The following is a 12,064-nucleotide window of genomic DNA, read 5'->3' as shown; positions in this document are numbered from 1 at the left end:
ACACAACCACCTGACGGCCACCGAGAACAAGTTAGCCCAGCAAAAATATAATAAATACTACAGAATACACACTGAATTTTATATTGCATATGGGAATAGCACCATCTAAAACATGTGCAATTAATCTCATAACAAGACGACATGTGAAATAATGAGCCTTAAAACATAAATGCTCCTTTTCAAAGTTGCTTTTCTGACTGTAAAGCATTTTGTGTAAAGCTCCTCAGCTGATCTACTGATGAATATGGTACCAAAGCCTGTTGTACATAGCGAGGATCGTGAAAATACACATTTAAAAATGAATGGAAGCCAATGAATGTGTCTTTTCATACTGAGTGGAGGCCATTTAAGTGAATTATACATTAGAAAATGATGAGGACTAAAGAAGATCCAAGAGCAAATCTACAGAGATTATTGTATGCTGTATGAAGGGGGGTCGTGGATAATTAGCCTGTTCTGATATCACTTTATCTGGTAACACTTTACAATAAGAGTACAGCAATTAACGTTAGTTAACGTTAGTTAATGCCGTAATGGTTAATTAACTGTTAGTTAATGATTATTATAGCATTTACTAATGTTAATAATATCTACAATAACCCTTAAATAACATATAAATTAATACCTTAGCATGAACAGCATTAGTACATGATTCTTAGACACATTAGTTAATGGTTAGTTACCTGTTACTTCATGTTTATTACCTGTTACTTAACCCTCCTATTATGTTTGGGGTCAATTTGACCCCAGCCAATGTTTAATTAACGTCTCTAAATAAATCATCATTTTTTTTTTTGCTTCATATTTAATGAGTGTACCTAATGTAATGGGCACTACTGGGTAAAGATGAAATTCACATGATGATATGTTTTCAATGCCCTGTACACACTTTGTAACGCAACATTTTTGTCGCATAATAGGAATACTGGATGTATATGTGGGGGTGGGAGGGAGTTATGTTGTATTTAAAGGGCTATTTAGGTAATCAACAAAGAAACATAAAGTACTTGACACATAAACTTTGATAACTATTTTAGTTATAATAATTTTGTGGAAGTTTAAACTACAGGGGTCAAATTGACCACAAACATAAAAGATGTTCAAAAATGTCAAAATAACAGGAGGGTTAATGTTCATTACGGCATTAACTAACATTAATTGTTGTACTCTTATTGTAAAGTGTTACCCTTTATCTTTGTGTTTGTTTTTTTCCCCTTATTCCTGTAGTATAGTAGATCTGTGTCGACCCACGACGATATTTCCCACGTCTCCTAAAACCCAGAGAGGAGACCGGACCTTGACTGTCTCGTCCTGTGTATCACTGTTTGGGGAGAAAACAGTCTGTCCTCTTTTGTTTTGTTGGGTTAGTTGATCTGACGGAGGCCCCACTGAACAGATGGGCCGAAAATCATGTGTTTTGATGTGCAGCCTAAAATAAAATGAAAAAGTCTCCTCATCAGACTTCCAGCTGATTGTTCTTCACCGTGGCACTTAATTTAGAGAGATTTCCACCTGCAGTGAAACATGCCACAAGCTGCATGTCATCTCACAGTGTACATGCCTATCTGACTATAAATAAAGGGCTTATTTGCACTAGATTGCCAAATGTTTGTAGATGTCATTTTGGTGTAATTTCGGCTCAGTTTCGGTGTTCTTCAAATGGAGATTTGATCGTGTCGAAATTGTCACCATCAGCAAAATGCTGTAAATAAACTCCAGGAAGTTTCCAGGAAGTTTTGTGCATCGCTAAAAGGTGGGTTTTCTCTTGTTCAGCGATTCAAAAGGGTGATATTTATTTAATGAGGACGTTACATGGATCATGGCTGGGTCTTTAAGCCGTTAACACGCCCGTGTTTAAAGAGAAGGCTGTCAGACCGACGGCCGCGGAGAATTTTGTTCCCCTGCTGTTAAGACGAGAAACCCCGAGTACACAATGTACTCAGAGAGAGAGAGAGAGAGAGAGAGAGAGAGAGAGGAGGGGAGAGAGAGAGGGAGCACAGAGTGTGTGAGCGAGCAGCAGAGGTCATTTATATAACCACAGTGATGAAACATCCATAATTTAGCCCTTTTAAAGTGTGAACAAGAGCGGGCTCCTTTAGGCAGACAGCAGGGAACAAGGAAAACCATTTACTGAGAGAGAGAGAGAGAGAGAGAGAGAGAGAGAGAGAGAGAGAGAGAGAGAGAGGAACAAAGAGCACTCACACTTTTTCTAAAAAACTTATTCTAATACACTCGCGCTAATGCGACGTCTTTTATCTCACTATTTGGGCTGCTATCTTGATTTTCACCCTCTGTTCTTGCACTTTTTTTTTTTTTTTTTTTTTTTTTAAGTCTTGCAATGTCTTCTGGTTTTGCCTAATGTGCGTTAGGACTGTGGTCTTTTTGAATTCCGGGAATCATTAAAGCACTTTGCAGACTGTTTTGTTTTCTGCGTGTGTGTGTGTGTGTGTGTGTGTGTGTGTGTTCATAAAGAGGCCCGAAACAAACAAAGCTTATTATTTTGATTATGACTCGCGGGCTGACGAGGATGACAGCATGTCAGCCGGATAGAGTGACAGATTAAAAGAGCAGGGAGAGAGAGAGAGAAAAAGAGAAATAGTTTTGTGTGCATCTGTTACTCTTTAACCCCCCCCCCCAACACACACACACACACACACACACACACACACACACACACACACTCCCCCAGCCCCTCCTCCTCCCTCTTCCCATCACCTTATTCACCCATTGCCATGGCAATAAGCCACAGTGAGAAAAAGGCCTACCACCATCATCATCATCATCATCATCATTCCTGTCACCATGTCGGGTGCTATTATGGGATGGATCTGCTTCTTGAGAGCACTCTGGACTTCACCATGGAAACAGCCCCATGGTGCAGCCCCCCTCAGCTCCCCTACACACACACACACACACACACACACACACACTTCCCCCCTGTTCACACACAGCCTCCCTGGTGCTCTGAGCGGTGCGGTGACTACCAACTCGCTCTGTTTTCTCTCGGCGGAGAGAGAGAGAGGGACGCTGGCACCACCACTAGAGGGAAGATCAATTTGTAAGGTGTTAGAAATTTTAGCATTTGGCTCGAGTTTTATCCCCAAAACACATGCAGGGTCATGATTCAATTTTGTCATTCATGTTGGGAGACTGAAATAAAATGAAAGTGGTTCAGTGGATCCGTCCAGAGGGCTGATATATGGGGCTGATATAGGACACACACTGAAATATCTGCCAGTCGGGGACCTCGGATATGACGGGGATTTTGATCGATGGCATATGTATAACAGAACCGATCATTATTAGGTTATTAGATATTCACAGCCAAGATCCTGTTGTCTTATGGCTGCAGCGGCACGCCAAATAGAAAATATCTGCATGTCTTCTGCGTTATTTTAGACACATTTTCCTGGGAATCTCCGGAAACCTCGGGATCACCACTAGAATTCAAATTAAAGTTCTGCGGGTTTCAACAAAGCTCGGCCGGCGCAGCATGAGCCTCTAATGCCGAACCCACAGGTGGGGCGGCCTCAACGCTGTGTCAGAGGTTTTTCCACAATGTTGATGGTATTATTCTGATGAAATCGGATATTTTTGGGAGGAAAATGTCCAAATTCCAAGATGTACAGTGCTAGCAGAAAGCTCGACTAAGTATTAAAAATTTCAATGCAAAAAAAGGTTCCAAAAAAAAAAAAAAAAAAAAACTCAAACCGCAAAGCTGAAATGTCCCAACAAGGATGAACCAAAACTGTAACTGAAACGAGGGCAGCTGTGCAACCAAAATCAGGATTTACTGCAATCAGTAATAGTCCAGAGGAGGAAATCTATCCATACAAAGAAATCACCTTCCAGGAAAACCAGCATTAATTCAGAAAGTCAGCACAACCGAGGAAGAGGAGGGAGATAAAGACCAAGACGAATAATAATGAAAAAAAGAGAGGGGGGCGTTTCATAGGTCAATATTAATTTTCTCACACTCAAAATGCCGATAGCCAATATTTGCCGCTGCTGATTCCCCTGTGCCGAGCTTTAGCTGCGGCAGCCTTCAACACTGAAATGCCGAAATCAATGAGCGACATACGCAAAGGAAAGGAGAAAAATATGCCGTTACAGGTTCTGAAGAATAAAGGACGTGTGTCACTGTGGTCAAGGAGGATCCACCATACCCACTCATACTGGATATTGACGTTTTCTACGGGCAAACCAAGTTACTGGTTTAAAAGATGAAGGAAAATAGAAGGAGAGAAACGGGCGTAAAAAGCATTTAGATTGATCCCAAAATCCTCCAGAAATGCAGATACAAGGATGTCAAAATATTCATATTATCTGGCAACGTTTTTCTTTACTTTCATCCCAATTCTTGAGAGACAGAAACAGCTAAAGAAACAGACAGACAGACGGAGATATGGATGGATGGATGAATGAATGGATGGATGTGTGAGCGCTCAAGGCGTCGTGCCACGTATTTGACGTATTGATTATGTGTGAAATCTCATCCACTCGACACGGCTGCAAGGTGTGTAGCGCTGGGTTATTTATAGCGGGGCTTCCTCTCGCTCCTCCGTGCTGCGGTCAGGGATTTTTGATCAGCGCTGTAGCCACCGGCTCTTGTCAGCCGAGCTCATCTCCATTCTAATACCGCACCGCCTCGCTCTGGGAATACAGAGCACAAATTTAGACTGAAAACCCAGAGCGGAAAAAAAAAGCTTTCTTGTTCCTGCTTTGTCGTTTCATCGCTGCTGACGTTGCCGTTGAAGGTCATCGGTAGCAGGAACGTCCCGTCGGCTCATCGGACCGAACTTCACGCCGTGTACCCAAAATGTCACAGGTTTGAATCCCAGCTTGCGACCTCCGTTGAACGCCAGGCCCTCCCTGTTCCCGATTCTTCCCCTTGCTCAGCCGCCGTGGTCTTTAACGAAGCAGAAACGCCGTAAAAAATGCATTCATGCCTGCAGAAAATTTATTCTGAGCCTCGGCTCCTCAATCTTTACGGCTGTCAGTATGTGTGGGTTGGGTATCTTATGGTACAGTAATGCATTTACCTTCAGCTCACACCTAAGGCTAGGGGAGATTCAGTGTGGTCTTGCAGTATTTTCTCATTACAATGACGGGTGAAGATCAATGAAGAATTTATCAGGTAGCTGTGTTTCAAAAGAAAACAAAAATCGCCTTGAGGCAGAGTTCAGGATCAATCTTACCTTTGAACCGGTAGCTTGGTGACCTTCTGCACGCCCGATAATTTATCAAACTGACCAGATAACAATATCGAATAGTTAATTAATCTGTCAGTTAAGCTTGGTTCACCCCGCCAGGCTTCTTATAATGGAGATCATGTGATTAAACATGCTGCAGCTTCTTCAGCTCGTGTTTGGGATGGATCATATACCTGTAGATAGGCTGTCTTAAATCTTCCGTCTTCAATCTAAAATGTGTTATGGAGAAACTGTCAAGTAAACTGAGGCACCAGAACAAAGACGGGAACACACCGCAGATCTTATCGTCTTCATTTCTCTTTGACCATCTTCTTAAACCAACAAGAAAATGACTAAACACTTCACTGTGCGCTGAGAACGTGGCCTACATGAGCAGGGCTGGAAATCGAGGTGATAATTGGTATCCAATGCACAGCTTCGCCATATCTTGGGGGGTTTTGAGTTCATTTTGTCATTCTCTGTGTCAGTGGTTCCTGACCTTTGTGGTGTCAAGGAGCCCCAGACTGACACACACCAGGCTGTGGACCCAATAATTAAAGATATGACAAGATGTAGTTTGAGATTTAGTTATTCCGTAAGTGTCGATACTGTAGATTGGCAGATTAACAGTGAAGAGTGAGACACATATCACCAGAACAGTCATTCTCTCATTGGGCTAACTTCTAATCAATAAAATAGTAGCGACATTAAAATATTCCTCATTTTTGTGGAGACCCCCTAGAACTCTCTCAAGGACCCCTGGGGGTCCCTGTACCCCACCCCAGGTTGAGACCGGCTGCTCTATGGAGCCAAAGCAGAACATGATCAGTCACCTGGTGGCTTTAGAGTCCCAGCTGAACCTAATTTGTTCCCGTCGTGGCCTGGATGGAAATTTTTCATGACTTTCCATCACCGAGTCAAGGTGCTTCCGTGATTTCAAATGTTTTTCCTACCTTTTTTTTTTTAAAGGTCTGGATTACACTCCTGCTGAGCTGAAAACCTCCATGTGATGCACTGAATGTGTAAAACTCTGCCATAAACTCTACCTTTTAAAAAAATTTATAATGTTCAGTTTGTGTTGACATTGTGCAGAATGTGTCACTTTAATTCTGTGTTTATTACTGAGGTTGTAGTTTGCAGAGGTCTGCTACTGGACTGCATTATATTGAGAGGTGTTTCTGATTTTTTGTCCTCTATATTTATATACAACGAGAGGGACAGAATAGTGGAAACAGCTGTCAGTAAAATGCAGTCCAGTCCAACAGCAGCACTAACTATGAGCTCAATGCCAAACACAGAAGTGAATGAACACGTCTATTACTGTGAAGAAAGAAAAGAAAAAGAAAAAGAAAAAGAAAAAGAAAAAGAAAGAGAGAGTGTATTATCTGTGTGATGTGAGCTGTTTGTAATATTCTCTGATATTCCCTGGTTTCTGTGTCTGGCGGATCTTGTTTGCAGTCAATATTTCATGCTGAGTACGTTTCCCTGTTGTTGGCCATCAGTTTGTGTGTTGAGTGTGGAGGTGTGAAATAACTGATGATTTAACAACTGCCAGATAATGTGACTTGTCAAAATATAACAAAGCCCTCCTCTCAACGAGCCAAAACACCACAATACTATTTAATAACACTAAATGGTACGATTAATGATACAATAGTACTTTATGTGACACGGTGTAAAAATTAAAATCATTACCCGGCAATTCACTCCAGCAACAGGCTTAACTATTGCTAGATTTGTGCAATTTAGAGAATATTCTGTTCCGTGTTGACGTGGACGTTATGTGATGGTTGTTGCGCTGCGGGAGGTCAGAGGTCTTACCGAGGCCCAGCAGGTCCACAGCCGGCTCCGGGCTCTTCTTCGGACTGGCCTTGCAATCCGACTGAAGATCAGCTTTCTTCTTGGGAAAAAAAGAAAAGACAAAGAGGAATAATTTAAAACAGTGTCCGGTGCACTCTTCATGTACTTTGAATGTTTGTGTGACTATAAGATCTCAGTTTTGGAGTACTTTTTTGTTCTTGTGGATGTTGACGATCATGTGCTCGGGTTATGATATTGATTGTTAATTAAAGATCGAATATTGGATAGTCAGCACTTCTGCTGCTGATATGATTGAGAGTTTCCTCCCTCACCACGGCTTTGTAAAAAAAACATCCGAAAAGCTGTTTTTTAACACAGATTTTTCCAATTCTCCAGTTATAATGATTTTTTTTTTTTTTTTTTTTTAGAAATGAAAAAGCCCTGTAAAAAGCCTTGTAAGTGTCCCCGACCTTGCCTTGCAGCTGAACAGATGCTCAGGGTCGCCCTGCCTCAAAGAGCGAAATAAATCTCCGCGGTGGTCTGAACGGCGTTTCCGACGCTTTTCAAGCCTGACGAGAATAAAACGCCGGTGCAAACACTGGATATTTGTGATCCTTTAGCATAATAAAGGTCAGATTTTATAAAGAAATGGAATATTGGTGGTTCTTCCTGCTAAAAGCACTGATCAAGGCCTTAAAAAAAAAAAAAAACTCCTGCCGGTCAAACCAGGATGTGATATTCTAACGTATGAGTCGGATTCATTCTCTATTGTCATCAATAGAGGAAATTTGCTTTCACAGCCTTTACACAACAACACGACAGCTGAGGGCACAAGACTTCTCCCAAAGCGTGTTATTTTGCATTGACATTCAAAATGTATAAACCGACTTGTTGGAGGTTTACTGCCTCAGCAATGCTGTTTCTGATAAACAGTTTTACCAATAAAGTCATTAAAGCAGAGAGAAAAAGGGGAGCGGGAGGCTAAGGGAGAGCTGAGAGAGGAAAAGAGGGAGGAAGAGACGATGGGAAAGGTGGATCGAGAAGAGGAGGGAGATTAAAAGTGAAAGAATGAGGAATGAAGTTGGGGGAAGAGAGAGAAAAAAGGTGGCAGAGGGATAGATGGAGGTGGATAGAGGCAAATGGAGTGAGAGAGGTGGGAGAGAGAGTAAAAGGTTAACGCGCAGGCAGGGCGAGATCTACAACGCTGCTAACAAACCCAATTTCCCAGCAACACAAGATCGATGGACCACATTAGATTCAATGTCGTTCCAATCCGAGGCAATGAAAACAATTACAGTCCACGCCTAATCAAGGATGCACTGGCCGATGCAGCCGATGCATGCTGGGACTGCGGCGGCTGGAGCGGAGACGGCGCGAATCGTAGCGGGAAGGTCGTTTGTGCACAGCGGCGAAAGGTTGGTTTGCTCGCTGAATTCATATTGACCCGACACACAGGGAAACCAGCTGATAAAACTGCAACACACCAGGCTTTTTTTCCAGATATCAGCCAGTCAGTGTCGCCCACCTCAAACATGAAGGTTATTAGTGATAATAATAATAATACTACACATTATTCTCTGACCACAGCTACCAAAAAAAGGTTCAAAATATGGTTCAAATGATTTTATAAGACCAACAATAATCCCATTTTTTTTAAAAATCCAAAACTGTCCATAGCCGATATTCAATGTATTTAAATTTGAAAATGCTCACTAAAGATTGCTTAAGTAAATCTCTTTTTAATGAATAAGCAAAATGGACAAACCATACTGCAAATCCAAAATAATAAAATAAAAAAAAAAATATATGAGAGATAGTGTCAAACAATATCAAGAATCTAAAAGAGCTGGAGAATAATCTCTTTCGTATCAGAAGAGGAAGAGACGAGCCCGTTGATATCCTATGTCAAAAAAAATGAAATACAAAAAGGCAGGCGCTGGCTCGATATATCAGTAAACTCATAAATTAATCTAACTGTCTGACTTATCTATCTGTTTAAGTTTGTATTCAGGAATGTGGCTTTTCATTAACTGGGTTTTAGGGCCCCATGACGGTTTAAAATGCAGTTTACACGGACAAGGAGATTCAGGGCAAATACCGAATATTTGTGAGATGTTTTGAATGTTTTGAATCACCACAACCACAAACGCTCCTTGATCAAAGTCAAAACTGTACATAAAAAAATATTATACCCAGTAGTATGCGAGATTGGCTGAGGACACACACACACACACACACACACACACACACACACACACACACACACACACACACACACACACACACACACACACAGACCAAACGCATGATCCCCTCCAGACTGCCACCTTGCTGGGATAAAAAAAGCTGTACTGGTCAAACTTAAACAGAGCTGGTTCTCCGACGCTGGATTCAAACGTCCATTCAGAGAACAGAACCCCTGACACTTTAACGGCTGAATATTAGTCTGTGGACTGAAAACAAGTGAAACACGGATAAAAATAAATTTGACTAATGCCTGAGGCGCCTGACTTTTCGCACAGCCTGCTCAGCGTTGCAAAACTGGACTCTGTTGCCTTTCAGTGCTGCACGGCGCACAGTTACTGTCAGAGAGACGAGGAAATAAATAAATAAATAAGGAAATCCTAAATGTCACTGTGCATAAATAGCTTAGACTCCTCATTTTCTGTTCAGGAGGATTTGGACAGACTTGCTGCCAAAAACCGTCTCCCGACACTGACAGGCGAGTTGTGTTTTCCTCCTGCAGGATCGGTTATCAAGGGACGGACATCCCTCGTAATTGGCCATTCGGGGCGACACTGAGCGACGCCTGGCTGACAGACGGCTAGCGACAGACTGTGATTGGCTGTCAGGCCCGGTTGCGCTTGAAGAGGAGGATGTATAATTGGAAGAGAGGCCCGGCGATCGATAACTCCACCCTGCGGCAGGTGAGCGGAGTCCTCATTTGATGGCGACGCCGGTCTGAATGAAAACGGCTGAACAAACCGAGCCCTGTGACTGCCGCTGTCACATCGCATCGCTGTCAAAACGCCGCAGACAAAGCCATCAGCCGCCGTTTGTCACTCCGGGTGTCTGAGCGGTGGCAAACTCTGCTTTGAGTTCCTCCCCAGTGTGCTCGGCAGCTCCTGGCGATGCCGAGGCATGTTTTGAGTGAAGACTGACAGGGAGGTATTGTCACATCCCATCCTGTCCCATCACAGGCGGACTGTGAGGATAACTGCTGCATTAAGACCTCCGACAAGTCAGCAACACGGCGCCAGCAGAGCTCAGAGTGAGACACACTGTGAAAATAACTGCCTTTTTAAATATTTTATATCATTTCAAAAGAGGGGAAAAAAACTCAGCATCATAAAATGAACAACAAAAATGTGGTGTTCAAGGTCAAACTGAGAAGATATCGACCACTGGTGGAAAAACAAAAGTAGCTACAGGCAACTTTAAATCCCATGAAACCCAAGATGGTTCAATTCAGAAGTACTCCTGCAAATGAAAACTAGATATTCAAGATAATTAAAGACAACAAAAATACAGGTCAGGCTCAATTTTAAGGATACTGAACTACTGAATACTCACTGTTGGCACCCTCAAATCCTAATAATAAAATAAATGAGCCCTAATTAAAACCCAAAGCAGAAGATAATTAACAAAGATAATTAGCAGCATTAAGTTAGCTGTTTTTTTTTTTTTTTTTTTTTTTTTTTTTTTCAAAGTTACATTTAAAGATATTGAATACTGGTGCACAGCTATCGGCAATTTCAGATGCTAAGACGTCTAAAAGCAAGTAAAGTTGTTCAACTCAGAAATAGTTATTCAATAACAAATTAACTAAAAAAGAAAAAGAAAGACAGGAAAACTAAGAAAAAAACCCGGTCAAGGTCAAACTGAAAGATATTAAACACTCGTGGCAAATGCCAGGTATCAGAATTTTCCACATCTTAATCATGAACAATTAAAGAAAACACAGAAAAAAGAAAACATTTACGATCATTAAAAGGGTTAAGAATAAAAATATGGCTTTGAAGGTCAAATGTAAAGATACCAAACACTGAAATATCGACATCAGTCTACAAAAACATTATCTGCTGCAACCCAGAAACAAAGAGAGCAACATGAAGACACACACCTGCATTCCCCCAAACACACACCACACACACACACACACACACACACACACACACACCCAGCTGACCTACTGAGACTGCACTGAACAGCCTACTGCTACGCAACACACAATGCTCCACTATCCTGCTTCACCAGAGGAAACTAATACCTTCTCCATAGAGGGGAGAGAGAGAGAGAGAGAGAGGGAGAGAGAAAGAGAGGGAGAGCTGGGAATGAACAAAGCAAACAAAAAAGGAGAGAGTAAAACAAACAGTTTGGAAGGAGAGGAGTGGGAGCATCAAAAACTGGGTGGTAGTGAGAAAAAGAGGAGAGAGGGGGAGGGAGAGGGGGCGAGTCTTACTCAGAGGAGAGAGAGAGAGAGAAAGAAGAGAGAGGACGGATACAAAAGAGACGAGAAACAGAGGACATACAGGAGAGCGGAAGAGAGAGAACAAATGAGAGAGAAGCAGACAAAAAGAAGAAAAGAGAAGCTGCACACACTAGCAGTACTAGCAGTACTAGCAGTAGTGATAGTAGATGCAGTTGTAGTCATAGTATCATATTAGCAGTCGTAGTAGCAGAAACAGCAGTGGTGGCAGTAGTAGTACTAAAAATAGCTGTACTAACTCAAGTGGCCGCAGTAATAGTGGTAGCCTAGTGGTAACAGCAATAGAAGGCGAAGTAATAGTAATAGTAGTAGTACTAGGATTAGTAGAAGTAGTGGTAGTAGCAGCAACAATAGTTGTAGTAGCAGTTGTAATACTAACAATAGTGGTACTAAATGGCAGCAGTAATAGTGGTAGCAGTAGCCAAGTACTAACTGCAGTTGCAGTAGTAGCAGTACAAGCAGAAGCAGTAGCAGTATACTGCAGTGTACTACCACTGCTACTACTACTAAAGAGTATTCGTAAAGCAATAGTAGTAGAAACAGTACTAGTATAAGTAATAGTAGTAGTTGTAGTATGACGAGT

At 41.9% G+C, this 12,064-nt stretch overlaps 1 protein-coding gene across 9 annotated transcripts in view; it reads right to left on the bottom strand.

The window, feature by feature from the left end:
• The window catches only part of LOC115372362 (stromal membrane-associated protein 1-like), a 134,865-nt gene that overhangs the window by 37,056 nt on the left and 85,745 nt on the right, over nucleotides 1-12,064 (bottom strand). For 5 of the 9 annotated variants that reach the window (XM_030070189.1, XM_030070191.1, XM_030070192.1 and 2 more), the window contains one exon: nucleotides 7,014-7,092. In XM_030070189.1, the coding sequence (XP_029926049.1) occupies nucleotides 7,014-7,092 (79 nt within the window). The remainder of the gene's footprint in view (nucleotides 1-7,013; nucleotides 7,093-12,064) is intronic. The other 4 variants (XM_030070190.1, XM_030070194.1, XM_030070196.1 and 1 more) reach the window with 1 other exon arrangement.

The sequence above is a fragment of the Myripristis murdjan genome, chromosome 15 (genome assembly GCF_902150065.1).
Source record: "Myripristis murdjan chromosome 15, fMyrMur1.1, whole genome shotgun sequence".
Taxonomy (NCBI): Eukaryota; Metazoa; Chordata; class Actinopteri; order Holocentriformes; family Holocentridae; genus Myripristis; species Myripristis murdjan.
Note: the sequence above shows the minus strand (reverse complement) of the source record. Positions and strands in the feature narration are given on the sequence as shown.